Raw genomic sequence first — 19,696 nt, forward strand, 5'->3', positions numbered from 1 at the left:
AAGTAAAGGGGCTGAATAATTTTGCACACCCAATTTTTCAGTTTTTGATTTGTTAAAAAAGTTTGAAATATCCAATAAATGTCGTTCCACTTCATGATTGTGTCCCACTTGTTGTTGATTCTTCACAAAAAAAATACAGTTTTATATCTTTATGTTTGAAGCCTGAAATGTGGCAAAAGGTCGCAAAGTTCAAGGGGGCCGAATACTTTCGCAAGGCACTGTATGTTTCCTTTCCTTGATATTTGTTTCCTTACCTTGAAATATCAGCATTTAGTTTGCAATGGCTAGTTTAACAAAACCAAACTGTGGATTGCCTTGTCCGTAGATTGCTTTTCAAGGTAAATAAATAAATATCTAAACATGTATTTTACATGAACTATCCCTTTAATGCTGAATCTGAAACAAATGTTGGCTGTTGGCACCACGTTAATATCTCTATTCTTCCTGTCCTCTGGGAGACTGTCTCGGTGTCTCAGGCCAGGAAATTCACACAGTTTACAGTGAGTGTGGCGCTTTTTACATAAACACAGCTCTCTGTGGCCTCAGTTTGATTAGGAGGCTCCCAGATGCCATTAAAAGTCCATTTCTCCCCTCTGTGTTTGTTTTAAGACGAGAGCGACAGAGAAACCCAGCAGCCACTGTCGTGCCATGCCAACTTCTGTTTACGCATGAGTGGAACACACAAACAACCCCAGAGCTAGCGCCAACCGAACCTACAGTACAGTACAGTACAGTGTGTGCTCTCCCTCAATTCTCCATCGTTAAACATACACTTTTGTTTTTGTTGAGGATTCGGTATCGTGTTCAGTGTCGTGTTCATTATCGTGTTCAGTATTGTGTTCAGTATCGTGTTCAGTATCGTGTTCAGTATCGTGTTCAGTATCGTGTTCAGTGTCGTGTTCATTATCGTGTTCAGTATTGTGTTCATTATCGTGTTCAGTATTGTGTTCATTATCGTGTTTAGTATTGTGTTCATTATCTTGTTCGGTATTGTGTTCATTATCGTGTTCAGTATCGTGTTCATTATCGTGTTCAGTATTGTGTTCATTATCGTGTTTAGTATTGTGTTCATTATCGTGTTCGGTATTGTGTTCATTATCGTGTTCAGTATTGTGTTCATTATCGTGTTCAGTCATATTTGCAGGAGGAACCATTGCAAACATGATTGTATCAAAAATAGAGTTGTGGTAATTTTTGAAATGTCACCTTTGGTTTTGGCGGCCAGCTGCATGTCCATACCCGCTGCAAAAGCTGTTTGCCATTTTGCCCGACCTGAAAGAGTGGAGAAGAGGAGAGAGAACACTTACTAGACAACTAAGACTATTGGTATTATTATACAAGCACTGTGAAATTATAGAAAGGATTCATCTGAACATTTGTAGCTGCTGATTGTATTTCTGCCCTCTGACTGGACACGTATCCCTGTCTCAGTACTTGTTTCTCTACCAATTGGATGGTGTCCTCTGACACGGTCACACCCTCCTCAGAGACTCCTTGGACTTGATAGTGAACTGCCCGGCTCTCGTGTACTCACGCGTCACCCTGTAGGGACGGATGGACAAACGTGCCTATGTACGCACATACACACACAAGGGTGCTCAAGCACGCAGGGGCAACACACACACATTGTTTAAAATGCCTGCAATGAGTTATGCGTATTTTCCCCCTCTATCTCCATTAAATGCCATTTAATTCCAATAAACTAATACCTGGCTTTCTGTGCCACTTGAAAAATAGTTTTCAAGGTCGCAGTGCAGTCAACAACTTTGTTTTTGGTTTGCTTTGCTGCCGGGTGATAACAGTTTATTTTCCTTAATTGGCATTTTTGCCTGGGACTATTTGCAAACAATCCAAAAGTGGAGTCTATTTACTGCAAACAATAATGCGTAATTACTGAGTCTGGGCCAAATCAAGCCGCTCGCTCTCTTTGGAAATGCAAATGTGGGTTGCATGCCGACACTGATTGAAGAGGAAGAAGGCGTCCGTCCGTCCCACTATCCAGCCCTGCCAGACAAGCACCTGCTGTTGCCGGGGCTCCGCTTACTTAATAATCACACATATTTTGTGGTTTAGCGAGTGACGGCAGCACGTCAAAGGTGGCTACGTCCCAAAATGGCACCCTATTCGCTATATAGTGCACTGCTTTTGACCAGGGCCCGTAGGGAATAGGGTGCCATTTGGGACAGAAGCAAGTTATTGGATTTGGCAGGGAGCTGAGCTGGACAGAGGACTTTTGACCAAAGTTGGTGTTTTCTAACTGCCACAGTCGGTGCGAATGAGTTAAACGAATATGTCAGAAACACATTTTAAAATGAGACGGGGGGGGGGGGGGGGGGGGGGGGGGGTGAATGGAAGAATTAGGAAAGTGAGGAAAGATGGTGAATAATGAGAGTGAGAGAGAAGGGAGAGAGAGAGAGGGAGAGAGAGGGGAGTAAGAGAATAGAGAGAGATAAAGAGAGTGAGAGAGAAGGGAGAGGGTGAAGAGAGAGTGGGAGAGAGAGAGAGAGAGAGAGAGGGGAGTAAGAGAATAGAGAGAGATGAAGAGAGTGAGAGGGGAGTGACAGAGCAAGAGTGAGAGGAGAGAGTGACAGAGCGAGAGAGCGAGAGGAAAGAGGACAGCAACACAATTAGACCCAACCAAATCATGAGAAAACAAAAGATAATTACTTGACACATTGGAAAGAATTTACAAAATAACAGCAAACTAGAATGCTATTCGGCCCTAAACAGAGAGTGCACAGTGGCAGAATAGCTGAACACTGTGACTGACCCAAACTTAAGGAAGGCCTTGCCTAGTGGTTAGAGCGTTGGATCAGTTACCGAAAGGTTGCTAGATCCAATCCCCTGAGCTGACAAGGTAAAAATATGTCGTTCTGCCCCTGAACAAGGCAGTTAACACACTGTTCCTAGGCTGTTGTTGTTGTCAATAAGAATTTGTTCTTAACTGGCTTGCCTAGATAAATAAAAGGTTACTATGTACAGACTCAGTGAGCATAGCCTTAGGCGGACCTGACTCTCAAAAGAAAGGCTATGTGCACACTGCCCACAAAATGCTGCACTTCCTAACCTCCTGCCAAATGTATGACCATATTAGAGACAAATATTTCCTCAGATTACACAGACTCACAAAGAATTTGAAAACAAACCCAATTTTGATAAACTCCCATATCTATTGGGTGAAATACCACAGTGTGCCATCACAGCAACAATATTTGTGACCTGTTGCCACAAGAAAAAGGCAACCAGTGAAGGCCAAACACGACTGTAAATACAACCCATATTTATGTTTATTTATTTTCCCTTTTGTACTTGAACTATTTGCACACAATATGACATTTTAAATTATTTTGTGAGTGTAATGTTTACTGTCAAAATATTTTTGACTGTTTATTTCACTTATGTTTATTATCTATTTCACTTGCTTTGGAAATGTAAACATATGTTTCCCATGTCAGACAGAGAGAGAGAGAGAGAGAGAGAGAGAGAGAGAGAGAGAGAGCTCAGGACTGGCTGACTTACTTGGGAATAAGCACCCGGATGATGGTTCCGTCCACCTCAGGGTTGAGTTTCATGCTGCTCTCATGCAGGGCGCGGGTGGCAGCAGCCATGGCCTGAGGACACATCAAACACACATTAGACCTAGACCTAATAACTTCCAGCTGGGGCTTGGACTGGGGCTGGAGCTACACTACCTGCAGACAGACACCCAACCACCCAGCCAGGTCCCAGCCCCTATCCATTCACCAGTCCCAGCCCCTATCCAATGTACGAGCCTGTGAAAAAAATATGTATTTCTTGGGCAACAATAAATCTAATCTAATTCAATATAATGCACCCCCCCTTAAGACACCCACCCCGCCCCTACCAATCCACCCCAGGCCCCCACCCTTAGACTGCCCTGGCCTCTCTCCTGCCCATAGGAGCACCAGGAAGCAGACCTTGGCTGTCCCTGGTCAGGTTGGCTTTGATACATGGCGAGCTGGGTGAACTGTGTAGCATCTCCCCACAGAGCAGCTCTGGAGTGTGTGTGTATGTGTGTGTGTGTGTGGGGGGGGGGGGGGGTTCAGCTCTGGCCGTGGCAGGAGAAGCACATGCGGTGTGGAAGTGCCGCGGGGCGCTGTCAGAACACAGTCCTCTGGGAACTGGCTGAGGGGTTGCAGTGCAGGGCGATGACCTCTGGTAACCTCTACGGGATGGGAGGAGTGGGACGGGGCAGGGCGGAGGTGTGTGTGTGTGTGTGTGTGTGTATGTGTGTGTGTGTGTGTGTGTGCGCGTGCGTGTTTGTGAATAACTGCGGGAGTCCTGGCTTGGCCATATACCCACAATGCATTAGACTAGAGGATATGTCTGTGTAACATATTAGAACTCTAATGGTGGTTGGACTCCAAAAGGCAATTAAAGAAAATGCTGTAATCTGGATATGTGATTTGTCTGTGTCTGCTAGTTGTGGGAGAGGTGCCTGAGAGAGAGAGGCAGAGACGGGACAGACTGAGGCCTGTGGAGACTCCAGTATGTGTTCTATTTAATTCTATGATATGGAGCCTGTTCAGACACTTATTAAAAACAGGCCGTGTGGGGACAACATGCTAAGACTGAACACACTATTGTTCAACCGTCAGGTACCCATCACCAGTGGTGGAAACAATACACAATTGTCATACTTAAGTGACTCAAGTAAAAGTGAAAGTCACCCAGTAAAATACTACTTGAGTAGTAAAAGTGAAAGTCACCCAGTAAAATACTACTTGAGTAAAAGTATAAGAGGATATTGTTTTAAATATGCTAAAGTATCAAAAGTAAATGTCATTGCTAAAATATACTTAAGTATCAAAGTAAAAGTATAAATCATTTCAAATTCCTTTTATTGATCATACCAGAGGGCACTCTTCAAAACAGACGTAATTTACAAACAAAGCATTTGTGTTTAGTGAGTCCGCCAGATCAGAGGTAGTAGGGATGACCAGGGATGTTTGGTTGATAAGTGTGTGAATTGGACAATTCTCCTGTCCTGCTAAGCATTCAAAATGTAACAAGCACTTTTGGGTGTCAGGTTAATTGAATGGAGTAAAACGTATATTCTTTTCTTTAGGAATGCAGTGAAGTAAAAGTAAAAGTTGTCAAAAATATAAATAGTCAAGTAAAGTACAGATACGCCCAAAAACGACATAAGTAGTACTTTAAAGTATTTTTTACTTCGTACTTTATACCATTGCCCATCACAACATTACCAGATAGATCCCAGCACCAGATAGAAATCCCCTTCCATCCCCTCACACCCGCACACCGGCAGCCCCCTAACCTCCCATTACCTAACAGTCTAACAGCCCTGCTAAGCCAACACAGAGGTGACTGTACAGCACCCAAAGCAAATAGGATTATAATTATTCACATCCATTACCCACGTTCCTAACGAGAGGCCATTGTTTTCCAGTCATTCATTACTACAAGGTCCAGTACAGTGTTACTGCAAATACCCCCCCCCCCCCCCCCCAAAAGTCCACTTGGAAAAGTCCACTTGGACTTTTGGGGAAGAAGGGAAGGGGAGGAAAAAGGCTGTGTGTCTATGTCTTGTGTGTGTGTGTGTGTGTGTGTGTGGTACCCTCCACATCATTAACAAGGTGTTTTAGCTCTGTTCGTTCCTTTCGGCTGTGGCTGTGTTTTAATCAGAAACCTCAGCGTTATCCCACTTATTTTTGAACATATTAACCAGAACCTAACCTGGTGTTTACGGAGCTACCCAGAACAGAGCACAGCATTCCCCCCAGATTTCCGTAACTGCTGGAGCTGTGGGGAAATAATGATGAATTCAATGCTGAGAGCAATCAAACATAGGTATGGGCTGGATCTATCATTCTGGAGTTAAAAACAGGAACCAGAGATTAGCAGAGGCTGTTTAAAAAAAGAAAAGAAAATGAATTTAACATGCAAGGCAATAGGCCTTGTGAAATAATACACACAAATAAATCCTTTAATCTTGCTGCCAATTCTTTCCCCAGTGGTTTAGACCAGAAATGGGAGAAAAAAAAAGAAAATAAGAAATTGATACCCCTGCTCTCACATCACACATTTGCACCCTTTTAACATTTGGTCTGAAGGAATTGTCATGTTGCAGCAGTAACGTTTGTACATGTGTGATGGTACCAGTGGGTTTTTTTCCCGGCCCATTTGAATATATATCGTTTGTAGTTTCTGTCTGAACTTTCTCGCTCAGATATGGTGATGCATGTGCAACATAATGTCTCTGAGCCTCTCCTCTTACAGGTGAATTACCTCTATTGAACTGATTCAATGATATATGGTAGCGTGTGTTGTCATGTACGCGCAATATGTGCGCAATATGCTTATCTGTGTGTGTTTCCAAATGAAGCACACATCATGAGGCACATCTGAAAGGTGTGATCCCTCCGGGAACATTGTACAAGAGTGGAGGCTGCTGAGGGGAGGAAGGCTCATAATAATGGCTGGAGTGGAGTACAACGGATGGAATGGGCGAAGAAAAAAAACGCAGGAAAACCATGTTTTTGACACCATTCCATTCACTCCATTCCAGCCATTATTATGAGCCGTTCTCCCCTCAGCAGCCTCCTCTGTTGTACACCTATTGTAGCTGAGTGCTGCTGAGTTCCAGGCTGAGCTCCTCAAGGTGAAGCAGAACTGTGCTAAAAATAAACAATCTCCCTTTAAAACGGATCCCAGCATCAGACAGGGACAACCCTCATTCATAACAACATAGGATGAAGGAGGGAGAAAAGAGAAGGGGGAGAGAGAGAGAGAAAAAGAGAGAAAGAAACAACACAGGGAAAGGAAAAGAGAAGAATGAAGACAGGGAAATAGAGAGGTGTGTGTGTGTGTGTGTGTGTGTGTGTGAGAGAGCATCACTTGGAGAAGTTAGTCCTCCTCCTTCACAGAGGGTACAGCACGGTCACTTCCTGCTGATGACAGCTGACCACAAAATATTGGCCTTTGTTTCAATTGCTCGAGATCAAAGGGCTTCCCAGAACCATCGATCACTACGGCTGAACACGAGGCTGGAGAGAGAGCGCCCGACTCAGGTTTCAGATGGAGAAAGAGAAAGAGAGAAAGAGAGACAGAGAGGGAACGAGAGAGAGAGCGCGAGAGAGAGAGAGAGAGAGAGAGAGAGAGAGAGAGACGCGTTCATTTCACAGTGCGTTGCCGTCAGCCCAGTGTGGTTCATACAGAGGAGAACCCTAACCCACCCAGCCAGCAGTGTGTGGGAAGCCGGTCATGTTGACCACGATGAGCTGAGGGGGTTTCATGGACATCTGACCCAACTGGTTCAGAGGGAATTTGCCATCTGTCGTGTGCACCACGATATGATCCAGAGCTCCCGAAAAACAAAGGACCAGAATAAAACACGAGTCGAATATACTTCAATGAAACGTAATTGATTTCCCAGAGGGGAAATTGGATGTCACCAGCATGTAACACAAGACATGCCCAAGCATATGACCAAAACAACTTAACCATTATCTAGGCCCGCCTAAACCCTCATCACCAAAAACAGCATTGAGTACACGATCCAAACCAACCTCCCCACAATTCAATTGGCAGAGTGTAAGCTGAGGCTTATGGTTGGCGTGAGGAACTGAGAAACAGCTTCTATCTTCACCCAATACCCTGCCCTGAACTTTAGTCACTGTTGCTAGCCAGCTACCACCCGGTACTCTACCCTGAACCTTAGACACTGCTACCTTATGTACAGTCATTGAACACTGGTCACTTTAATAATGTTTATATACCGTTTCACCCACTTTATAAGTACACTGAGTGCACAAAACATTAGGAACACCTGCTCTTTCCATGACGTAGACTGATCAGGTGAATCCAGGTGAAGGCTGTGATCCCTTGTTGATGTCACTTGTTAAATCCACTTCAATCAGTGTAGATGAAGGGGAGGAGTCAGATTAAAGAAGGATTTGTAAGCCTTGAGACAATTGAGACGTGGATTGTGTATGTGTGCCATTCAGAGGGTGAATGGGCAAGACAGTGCCCATTCAGTGCCTTTAAACAGGGTATGGTAGTCGGTGCCAGGCGCACCGGTGTGAGTGTGACAAGAACAGCAACGCTGCTGGGTTTTTCACGCTCAACAGTTCCCCGTGTGTATCAAGAATTGTCCACCACCCAAAGGACATCCAGCAAACTTGACGCAACTGTGGGAAGCATTGGAGTCAACATGGGCCAGCGTCCCTGTGGAACGCTTTCGACGCCTTGAAGAGTCCATGCTACGACAAATTGAGGCAGTTCTGAGGGCAAAAGGGGGTGGAACTTAATATTAGGAAAGTAATCCTAATATTTTGTACACTCACTGTATATACTCTATTCTACACATGGCTCATCCTATATAACTACTGCAGTACTCCTATTTTGTATTCATATACTGTCCGTACGTTATATGTATATATATTTACTACTTCCAAGATGGCATAGCAGTTCAGACGTCTTTTGTCCTCGTCTTGTCGTGTCCCGTATATATATATATATATATATATATATATATACACACACACAACTTTTTTTCCACATACATTTTTTAAATTTTCCATCAACTCATCTTCAAAACACTCTCCTGCAACCCGCCTCACCCAATTTTTATTTATAAAAAAAGTATTATTTATCTCAAATCTGTAATCCTCCAAGAAGCTATCCAGAAACTCCAAGAAGCTAGCCAGCAGCTAGCCAGAAGCTAGCCCAGAAGCTAATCCAGAAGCTAATCAGAAGTTTGTGGTCATCAGCTATCCTTTAGCTCGAAAATCTATCGCCAGTTTTGTACGGCGCAGCGCGGCTCGGAACGGAACATACCGGACCAATTTTTCTCTCCATGTCCCTGGATTTCAACCGCTAACTCTGGACATTCATACCTGGATCTCACAGCTAACTAGCTGCTATCCGTGTGACTATCGGCTTTCGTCGATTCCGGAGCAAACATCAATTATTCCGGAGCTAGCCAGCTCCGTCAATATACTCCTGAGTTCCATCAATCACTCCCGGGCTGTAGTCACCTATCCGGACCCGTTTTACTGCCTACGCGGAGCCCCACCGGACCTTCACAACTGGACTGCCGATGTTATCTACCCGAAGGAGTTATGCGGCTGGCTCCTCCGTCGCGACGTCACCTGAACGCCCATCTGCGGCCTGCTAACCGTTAGCTGTCTTATCGGCTGCTATCTGAATAGACAATCGGACAATTTATTTATTTATTTTTTATTATTATTATGTTTTCTTCTTGGGCCTCTATAACTATATCTATTGTTTTTATTTTTGTTGTTGTTGTGTGATTTGGATTAATCCCCTCTACCACACGGAACCCCACTAATCTACTGACGGAACGCAAGAGGTGGCTAATAACAGACCTCCATCCTATGCTAGCTTGCTACCGATGGCCTGGCTAGCTGTCTAAATCGCCGTGACCCCCAACCAACCTCTCCACTCACCGGACCCTTTTGATCACTCGACTAAGCATGCCTCTCCTTAATGTCAATATGCCTTGTCCATTGCTGTTCTGGTTAGTGTTTATTGGCTTATTTCACTGTAGAGCCTCTAGTCCTGCTCACTATACCTTATCCAACCTATTAGTTCCACCACCCACACATGCAATGACATCTCCTGGTTTCAATGATGTTTCTAGAGACAATACCTCTCTCTTCATCACTCAATACCTAGGTTTACCTCCATTGTATTCACATCCTACCATACCTTTGTCTGTACATTATACCTTGATGCTATTTTATCGCCCCCAGAAACCTCCTTTTACTCTCTGTTCCAGACGTTCTAGACGACCAATTCTTATTGCTTTTAGCCGCACCCTTATTCTACTCCTCCTATGTTCCTCTGGCGATGTAGAGGTGAATCCAGGCCCTGCAGTGCCTAGCTCCACTCCTATTCCCCAGGCGCTCTCTTTTGACGACTTCTGTAACCGTAATAGCCTTGGTTTCTTGCATGTTAACATTAGAAGCCTCCTCCCTAAGTTTGTTCTATTTACTGCTTTAGCACACTCTGCCAACCCGGATGTTCTAGCTGTGTCTGAATCCTGGCTTAGGAAGACCACCAAAAATTCTGACATTTTAATTCCAAACTACAACATTTTCAGACAAGATAGAACTGCCAAAGGGGACGGTGTTGCAATCTACTGCAAAGATAGCCTGCAGAGTTCTGTCTTACTATCCAGGTCTGTACCCAAACAATTTGAACTTCTACTTTTAAAAATCCACCTCTCTAAAAACAAGTCTCTCACCGTTGCCGCCTGCTATAGACCACCCTCTGCCCCCAGCTGTGCTCTGGACACCATATGTGAACTGATTGCCCACCATCTATCTTCAGAGCTCGTGCTGCTAGGTGACCTAAACTGGAACATGCTCAACACCCCAGCCATCCTACAATCTAAACTTGATGCCCTCAATCTCACACAAATTATCAATGAACCTACCAGGTACCTCCCCAAAGCCTTAAACACGGGCACCCTCATAGATATCATCCTAACCAATTTGCCCTCTAAATACACCTCTGCTGTCTTCAACCAAGATCTCAGCGATCACTGCCTCATTGCCTGCATCCGTAATGGGTCAGCGGTCAAACGACCTACACTCATCACTGTAAAACGCTCCCTGAAACACTTCAGCGAGCAGGCCTTTCTAATCGACCTGGCCGGGGTATCCTGGAAGGATATTGATCTCATCCCGTCAGTAGAGGATGCCTGGATATTTTTTTTAAATGCCTTCCTAACCATCTTAAATAAACATGCCCCATTCAAGAAATTTAGAACCAGGAACAGATATAGCCCTTGGTTCTCCCCAGACCTGACTGCCCTTAACCAACACAAAAACATCCTATGGCGTTCTGCACTAGCATCGAACAGCCCCCGTGATATGCAGCTGTTCAGGGAAGCTAGAAACCATTATACACAGGCAGTTAGAAAAGCCAAGGCTAGCTTTTTCAAGCAGAAATTTGCTTCCTGCAACACAAACTCAAAAAAGTTCTGGGACACTGTAAAGTCCATGGAGAATAAGAACACCTCCTCCCAGCTGCACACTGCACTGGAGATAGGAAACACTGTCACCACTGATAAATCCACCATAATTAAGAATTTCAATAAGCATTTTTCTACGGCTGGCCATGCTTTCCACCTGGCTACTCCTACCCCGGTCAACAGCACTGCACCCCCAACAGCAACTCGCCCAAGCCTTCCCCATTTCTCCTTCTCCCAAATCCGTTCAGCTGATGTTCTGAAAGAGCTGCAAAATCTGGACCCCTACAAATCAGCCGGGCTAGACAATCTGGACCCTTTCTTTCTAAAATTATTTGCCGAAATTGTTCCCACCCCTAATACTAGCCTGTTCAACCTCTCGTGTCGTCTGAGATTCCCAAAGATTGGAAAGCAGCTGCGGTCATCCCCCTCTTCAAAGGGGGGGACACTCTTGACCCAAACTGCTACAGACCTATATCTATCCTACCATGCCTTTCTAAGGTCTTCGAAAGCCAAGTCAACAAACAGATTACCGACCATTTCGAATCTCACCATACCTTCTCTGCTATGCAATCTGGTTTCAGAGCTGGTCATGGGTGCACCTCAGCCACGCTCAAGGTCCTAAACGATATCTTAACCGCCATCGATAAGAAACATTACTGTGCAGCCGTATTCATTGATCTGGCCAAGGCTTTCGACTCTGTCAATCACCACATCCTCATCGGCAGACTCGACAGCCTTGGTTTCTCAAATGATTGCCTCGCCTGGTTCACCAACTACTTCTCTGATAGAGTTCAGTGTGTCAAATCGGAGGGTCTGCTGTCCGGACCTCTGGCAGTCTCTATGGGGGTCGCCAAACCCACTGGCTCCATGTCATCTACAAGACCCTGCTAGGTAAAGTCCCCCTTATCTCAGCTCGCTGGTCACCATAGCATCTCCCACCTGTAGCACACGCTCCAGCAGGTATATCTCTCTAGTCACCCCCAAAACCAATTCTTTCTTTGGCCGCCTCTCCTTCCAGTTCTCTGCTGCCAATGACTGGAACGAACTACAAAAATCTCTGGAACTGGAAACACTTTTCTCCCTCACTAGCTTTAAGCACCAACTGTCAGAGCAGCTCACAGATTACTGCACCTGTACATAGCCCACCTAAAATTTAGTCCAAACAACTACCTCTTTCCCTACTCTATTTAATTTATTTATTTATTTTGCTCCTTTGCACCCCATTATTTTTATTTCTACTTTGCACATTCTTCCATTGCAAATCTACCATTCCATTGTTTTACTTGCTATATTGTATTTACTTTGCCACCATGGCCTTTTTTTGCCTTTACCTCCCTTCTCACCTCATTTGCTCACATCGTATATAGACTTGTTTATACTGTATTATTGACTGTATGTTTGTTTTACTCCATGTGTAACTCTGTGTCGTTGTATCTGTCGAACTGCTTTGCTTTATCTTTGGCCAGATCGCAATTGTAAATGAGAACTTGTTCTCAACTTGCCTACCTGGTTAAATAAAGGTGAAATAAATAAATAAAAAATATTTATATACATTATACGTACAGTTGAGGTCGGAAGTTTACATACACTTAGGTTGGAGTCATTAAAACTTGTTTTTCAACCACTCCACAAATTTCTTGTTAACAAACTATAGTTTTGGCAATTCGGTTAGGACATCTACTTTGTGCATGACAAAAGTAATTTTTCCAACAATTGTTTACTGACAGATTATTTCACTTATAATTCACTGTATCACAATTCCAGTGTGTCAGAAGTTCACATACACTAAGTTGACTGTGTCTTTAAACAGTTTGGGAAATTACAGAAAATGTCATGTCATGTCTTTAAAAGCTTCTGATAGGCTAATTGACATAATTTGAGTCAATTGGAGGTGTACCTGTGGCTGTATTTCAAGGCCTACCTTCCAACTCAGTGCCTCTTTGCTTGACATCATGGGAAAATCAAAATAAATCAGCCAAGACCTCAAAAAACAAATGGTACACTTCCACAAGTCTGGTTCATCCCTGGGAACAATTTCCAAATGCCTGAAGGTACCACGTTCATCTGTACAAACAAAAGTACGCAAGTATAAACACCATGGGACCACGCAGCCTTCATACCAATCAGGAAGGAGACGCATTAGGGCTCCTAGAGATGAACGTACTTTGGTGCGAAAAGCGCAAATCAAACCCAGAACAACAGCAAAGGACATTGTGAAGGTGCTGGAGGAAACAGGAAGAAAAGTATGTATATCCACAGTAAAATGATTCCCATATCGACATAACCTGAAAGGACTGGTGCACTTCACAAAATGGCATGAGGAAGAACAATTATGTGGATACATTGAAACAACATCTCAAGACATCAGACAATGGACAATGACCCCAAGCATACTTCCAAAGTTGTGGCAAAATGGCTTAAGGGCAACAAAGTCAAGGTGTTGGAGTGGCCATCACAAAGCCCTGACATCAATCCCATCAAAGATTTGTGGGCAGAACTGAAAAAGCGTGTGCGAGCAAGGAGTCCTACGAACCTGACTCAGTTACAGCAGCTCTGTCAGGAGGAATGGGCCAAAATTCACCCAACTTATTATGGGAAGTTTGTGGAAGGCTACCTGAAATGTTTAACACAAGTTTAACAATTTAAAGGAAATGCTACCAAATACTAATTGAGTGTATAGGAACTTCTGACCCACTTGGAATGTGATGAAAGAAATAAAAGCTTAAATAAATAATTCTCTCTATTAAAACTGAGTTTAAATGTATTTGGCTAAGGTGTATGTAAACTGTCCGACTTCAACTGTATATATATTTATATTCCGTCTCTGACATTGCCTGTTCTGATATTTTCAGGATATGTTTTTTTACTGCTAGGCATTGTTTGGACTGCTAGGCATTGTTTGGACTGCTAGGCATTGTTTGGACTGCTAGGCACTGTTGGACTGCTAGGCACTGTTGGACTGCTAGGCACTGTTGGAGCTTGAAACTCAAGCATTTTGCTGCACCTGCGATATCATCTGCAAATCTGGTGATGTGACCAATAAACTTTGATTTGGTTTGGTTTTGATGGGGTGCAGGAGGTTTCTGAGACCCCCCCCCATAAGGAGGTTTCTGAGAAGGTTTCCCCCTCCCCTAACCATCATATCCTCTCTCTCTCTCACCCCCTAACACTGCAGACTGCAGAACCAGAGCTACTCTCCGACATGAGTCAACTTTCCTCGTCTGGTTTACCTCAGACGCCGCTGTTTCCTCCCCCTCTGTCCTCTGCCTTACATCACCAACTCAATGGTGGGTGGGTTCAAGATTATTCTACCACTTGTTTTGTGTAGGAGAGGGACTACCGCCATTCTGGGTACCTATACTTGTGCTTTAGAAAGTAACAGTACGTTTATACAAGCTATTGCTTGCTTCATTTTAATTTCCGGGTGCAAAGACAGGTCCTTAACAGATTTGGACGCATTCAACACCAACGACCAAACCTTAACTGTAACTGAGTGCAACCGGTGTGAAATCGCTAGCTAGTTAGAGGTGCGCGCTCGTAGCACTTCAATCGTTATGTCACTCACACTGAGACCTTTAAGTAGTTGTTTCCTTTGCTCCACAAGAGCCGTGGCTTTTGTGGCACGATAGGTAACAATGCTTCGTGGGAGGCAGTTATTGACATGTTCAGAGGGTCCCTGGTTCGAGCCCGGGTTGGGGCAAGGAGAGGGGAACAGTGAGTGCATGCCACGACAGAGCTAGTCTGGTCTGAGGTGTTGTCTGGTAGTAAAGACTTCCTGTAAGCCATGTCTGTGACTCTGGGCCCTTACTTCAACCCAAGGCAAGTACTCAGTGCCTGTACGTATTACCTGAAAGTAATAGGAATGTGTGATAATATACAGTACTTTAAATAAACTTGATTTTATACTCCGTGTCAGCCTAACTAAGAGCCAGCCTGTGCTACCTGGGCCCTTGCCTCTTCCCCAGGCTAATTGCTAGAGCCGGCAGGTGGACGAGAGAGACTACCTGGGCCTCTATGGACGTGTGCCTGGCTGCCTGCTCTGCACATCTGCTTACACTTCCAGAGGGCACACAGGAATTTCCTAAACGGCATGAGGAGGGATGTGGATCGACCGGGAAGCCATTAGCCAAATGGGCTCTTCCTGGTCAGGGCACAGGCAGCTGACCCACAATGGCGAAAGGTAGACAAGTAGTCAACAATATAGGCTTCTCAAAAAACTAAACGTACATATCAAATCAAATTTATTTATATAGCCCTTCGTACATCAGCTGATATCTCAAAGTGCTGTACAGAAACCCAGCCTAAAACCCCAAACAGCAAGCAATGAAGGTGTAGAAGCACGGTGGCTAGAAAAAACTCCCTAGAAAGGCCAAAACCTTGCTTAAATTCACACAGGACACCGGATAAGACAGGAGAAGTACTCCAGATATAACAAACTGACCCTAGCCCCCCGACACATAAACTACTGCAGCATAAATACTGGGTCGTGTTCAGTAGGGCACACCGTAGAAAAACATTTTGCAACAGAATACAAACATGTATTATCATAGGAAAACATTCAGGTAGTAGCTAACCCCCTGTTTCAAAACATTTTCTCCCTAGTACTGAACACGACCCTGGCTTCCTCATGATAAAGTCCTATCAGAAAGCAGACTTTGAGTTGGTTCTTGTGTGACTTTATACTGGGGATGTTTAGCGGGTGGGTGCCCTAGACTGGAGGGCGTCTTGGGAACATGAGGATGACATGACATTAACTAATCGTTTTGAACTATGGAAGCCTATGCAAACCCATTTCTGGGTGACTGGGGTCCCGATCTGTTATATAAATGGCTTTCCTTTCACAGTGTATTAATCTGAGCCAGTATACACAGAGCTGTCCAGCGAGGACTGGATAACCTGACGGTAGCCCAGCGTTCCCATGGAAAAGACAGGTTAGTCTTCTTCTAGCAGAGGAACTGACAGAGTGGCAGGCTATAATACCTCCCGTGTGTGTGTGTGTGTGTGTGTGTGTGTGTGTGTGTGTGTGTGTGTGTGTGTGTGTGTGTGTGTGTGTGTGTGTGTGTGCGGTTGTGCGGTTGTATTTTTTGAGAACTAACAGCTGACTGAAGACGGGACTTTCGGGCATTTGTGAGGTTGAGTCCGTTGCTGCAATAACAGGGACTATTAACAATGTGATGAAACTTTGTTGCCCCTTGCTGAAATAATCAAAGTGTTAAATCAAACGATGAATAGAATGGAACTAGTCTGAGTACCAGTCTCTTTAGCTAACATTCCGCTCCTTGTCGTTGTCAAAGAGACTGACCTTTCAGAAATCTCAACGTTCAATATGCAGCTGGATTTACGGCGGATTTGCTCATTGGTTGTTGGAAATAACATTCATATTTGACATGACACCACGTGGAGCCTCCAAAATAGAATTACAATTTAAGTCAAAAACAAACATGTAGCTGTTAGCTAGCGTAAAACAAAGCTAAGACGTTTTTGGGGGTTGGAATTACAGTAGCTATGCATTTACCGTAAAACTCAAATGAATTGCCCCAGGCGCTTATTTTGCTTCAATCGCGGAACACAACCGTTGTTTTTTAGAGACAGGCTTCTATTTGAGCCAGGCGTCTATTTACCTTAATGCGCACAGCTTTTGCTCAATACAATGTTGTAAAGACTACCAGACTGTTTATTGTGACCAGTATAAACATTACAATACAAATCCATCATTTCTTGCACAAGCTCGATGGTACTCGATGAAGTTCACTTGTAAAACAATGAATTTAGATCTGGCAATGTGTGCCGATGCCTGGCTATTAAAAGAGACAGGCGGCTTATTTGAGACTGCCATTCATTTAAGTTTACGGTAGTTTGAGAATTTAGAAGTGAGCTACCAACTATTCACACACTGTTTCGCCTGGACAAACAAAAAGAAAAGTAGAAAATTCATCTTTACACGTGTACTTTTCTGGAGCGTAGTTTTGAAGTTGACTAAAACAAGCAGACAACAAGAAAATTGTGTCTGAAAATGATCAAGTTTTCGATGTGAGCCAACCAGGTACCCAAGGTAACCATGGGTTGTTTTCCCCACAGGTGGGCGGGACCGCAGCGTTCTCTTTCAAACCGAACTGGGACTATGGGTACACTCGTAATGGCCGCCAGTCCAACCATTATGCCATCATTGACTTGAATGGGGATGCCTATTGTATTCATTATATTTCTATGGCAGAACATGCAGTCAGGTAACTGAAACTGCCGGGGCCGCAGGTAGCCTAGTGGTTAGAGAGGTGGGCCAGTAACTGAAAGATTGCTGGATCGAATCCCTGAGCTGACAAGGTAAAAATCTGTCGTACTTCCCCTGAACAAGGCAGTTAACCCACTTTTCCCCGGTAGGCCGTCAATGACTGACTTGCCTAGTTAAATAAAGTTTTTTTTTTAAACGACCTCATGAAGGTGGTTGAGAGAATGCCAAGAGTGTGCAGAGCTGTAATCAAGGCAAAGGGTGGCAACGTTGAAGAATTTTAAAATATATTTTTGATTTGTTTAACACTCTTTTGGTTACTACATGATTCCATATGTGTTATTTCATAGTTTTGATGTCTTTACTATTATACAATGTAGAAAATAGTACAAATAAAGAAAAAGACTGGAATTTTTGACTGGTACTGCATATATACAGTGCATTGTGAAAGTATTCAGACCCCTTCATCTCTTCCACATTGTGTTACGTTACAGCCATATTCTAAAATTGATTGCATTTTTTTCCCCCTCATCAATCTACTCACAATACCCCATAATGACAAAGCAAAAACTGTTTTTTAGAAATGTTTGCTAATTTCACTAACCAAAAAACACTGAACTGAAGTATATATGTCCAAACTTTTGACTGGTACTGTATGTTTATATTATTCTAACGGTTATTACGGAGACCGGTCATTTGGCTAGTCAATTATGGTCATTTTTAATTCCATGACCGATTCAGTCCTACCCAGACGACGGTTCACCACATTAATCCGCCCTCTACAACAGGCCTTCCTTCAGCCAAGGTGACTTTCCTCTCCCCTTTACAACAAACACAACACATAACGAGACCCAGATGAGGCTATTATCAAGCATACACATGAACAAAATGATCTCATGATTCCCCCATTCCAGCATATCTCCAGTCAAGATTCCCTGTCAGCTCTAAATCCTGCAGCTTCCATGGATTACTGTGCATCTGGACAGATGGGCACAGGGTGGCAGAGGGAGAGGTGAGAGGAAGGGGAGAGGGTAAGGAGGGGGGAATGGAGGGAGAAGGTAAGGAAGATAGGGAGGGATGAGGGGGGTGGGGATGAGCTTCCTCCCCTTCAGGCCCTCCCCTTTAGCCCTCTCAGGGTTGAACTGCCCCAAGGGGAGAGGGGGGACAGGGGAGGGGAAAGGCTGTGACCTGGATGTCAAGGTCAACAGGGGTCAAGGTAAAGGGCAGGGTTCACTCTCACCCCTCAGGGAGAAAGTAAACACATGGAGATGCACTTTTCCTCATATTTTGACCAATAATTAAATGAGAACCAACAGGGGACTTGTTATGCTTACAAAGATGGACACAGCTCAAACTTCAGGCCTGCGGGGCTCTGCATCCCTTTTTGAACAATCGGTGGCTGATATCCACATACAATGAAATAGAACTGAAAAGTATCCTCTCTGTAATCTCAGCACCCAGAACTGAGTGCAGTGGCCAGCTACTCAACAGCTACTCCTTTCCATTGAATCAGGGAGTGACCGAGAGTGAGAGCCCCTACCTTAGTCTATGGCCCCTATGTACCTGTAGAGGTTTTGATGCTCAGGTTGCGGCTGAAGTCCTCTTTCAGGACGGTGAGGACGGCGGCCATCTCCTCACTCACTTCCTCCAGAATGATGATATCCTCCGCCAGCGAGGAGTTAATGTTCACTTTGGCCGCCTGGCCCTTCGCTGCCTTCGCTGAGGGAAAAAATAAAAGCGGCGGCCTTCACTACAAGAGAGACTTCAAAGGGGGAAGAACATAAGGAGGATGGAGGAGAGGAAGGAGACCTGCATGCTGGTAGTCTAGTCAATCAGAGTTATTACAAATAAAACCAAAATGAGAAAACACAGTGAAGTGGGGTTTTCTTCAACCTTCTCAAAAAGACAAAAAAAAAGCTCTTGAACGTTCCGACCACCACTTCAGTACACAAGCAGAATAGAGACGGATGGATGGAGTCTTGATTCCTACCCCTATATTTCCTGAGCCTTTGAGGGTTTTTTGAGGGCAACACTAGACCAAATCAAATAGGTACAAAGCAGTTGAGAAGCAATCGGCTCTCCGCTCACCTTTACTCATCTTGGTGGCATACAGGAGAACGCAGGTGGCGGCAGTGGGGACGATTGTCTCGATGACATGTATTTGGGAACAGCAATGGGACTCTGGAGCTGACCGCCAGCTGACAGGAAGACCTCAACAAAGGGACCAGGCATCGGCACAAAGCCAGCCACAGTAGGCCCAGCTGACTCAATGCCATCGCTGTCACACACAGACACACAAATGACAGAGATACAGAGAAGCGTAACAAAAACATTCCTTGAGACTTATGCAGATATTATTACAGTCTGATCTTATGATAACACACAAGCATAGTCACGCAAAATAACAAATACTAAAGTACTGAAATAAAATACCAACATCTATCTATGTATCTAATTTTCCTTTCATATTAGTGTAGTGATATTAC

At 44.2% G+C, this 19,696-nt stretch overlaps 1 protein-coding gene across 1 annotated transcript; it reads right to left on the reverse strand.

Moving 5' to 3' along the window:
• Positions 1-1,213: 1,213 nt before the first annotated feature.
• LOC110522867 (ribosome-recycling factor, mitochondrial-like) lies at positions 1,214-19,486 on the reverse strand. The gene is made up of 7 exons (XM_090236680.1): positions 19,477-19,486; positions 19,299-19,421; positions 18,774-18,929; positions 15,559-15,561; positions 7,218-7,345; positions 3,520-3,611; positions 1,214-1,542 (listed from the first exon to the last, which is right to left on the reverse strand). Exons 1-7 carry the CDS (start codon positions 19,484-19,486, stop codon positions 1,473-1,475), a joined length of 582 nt encoding a protein of 193 aa, XP_090092806.1. The 3' UTR covers positions 1,214-1,472.
• Positions 19,487-19,696: the final 210 nt, after the last annotated feature.

Source organism: Oncorhynchus mykiss, chromosome 5 (assembly GCF_057628025.1).
Source record: "Oncorhynchus mykiss isolate SJ-2025 chromosome 5, ASM5762802v1, whole genome shotgun sequence".
Taxonomy (NCBI): Eukaryota; Metazoa; Chordata; class Actinopteri; order Salmoniformes; family Salmonidae; genus Oncorhynchus; species Oncorhynchus mykiss.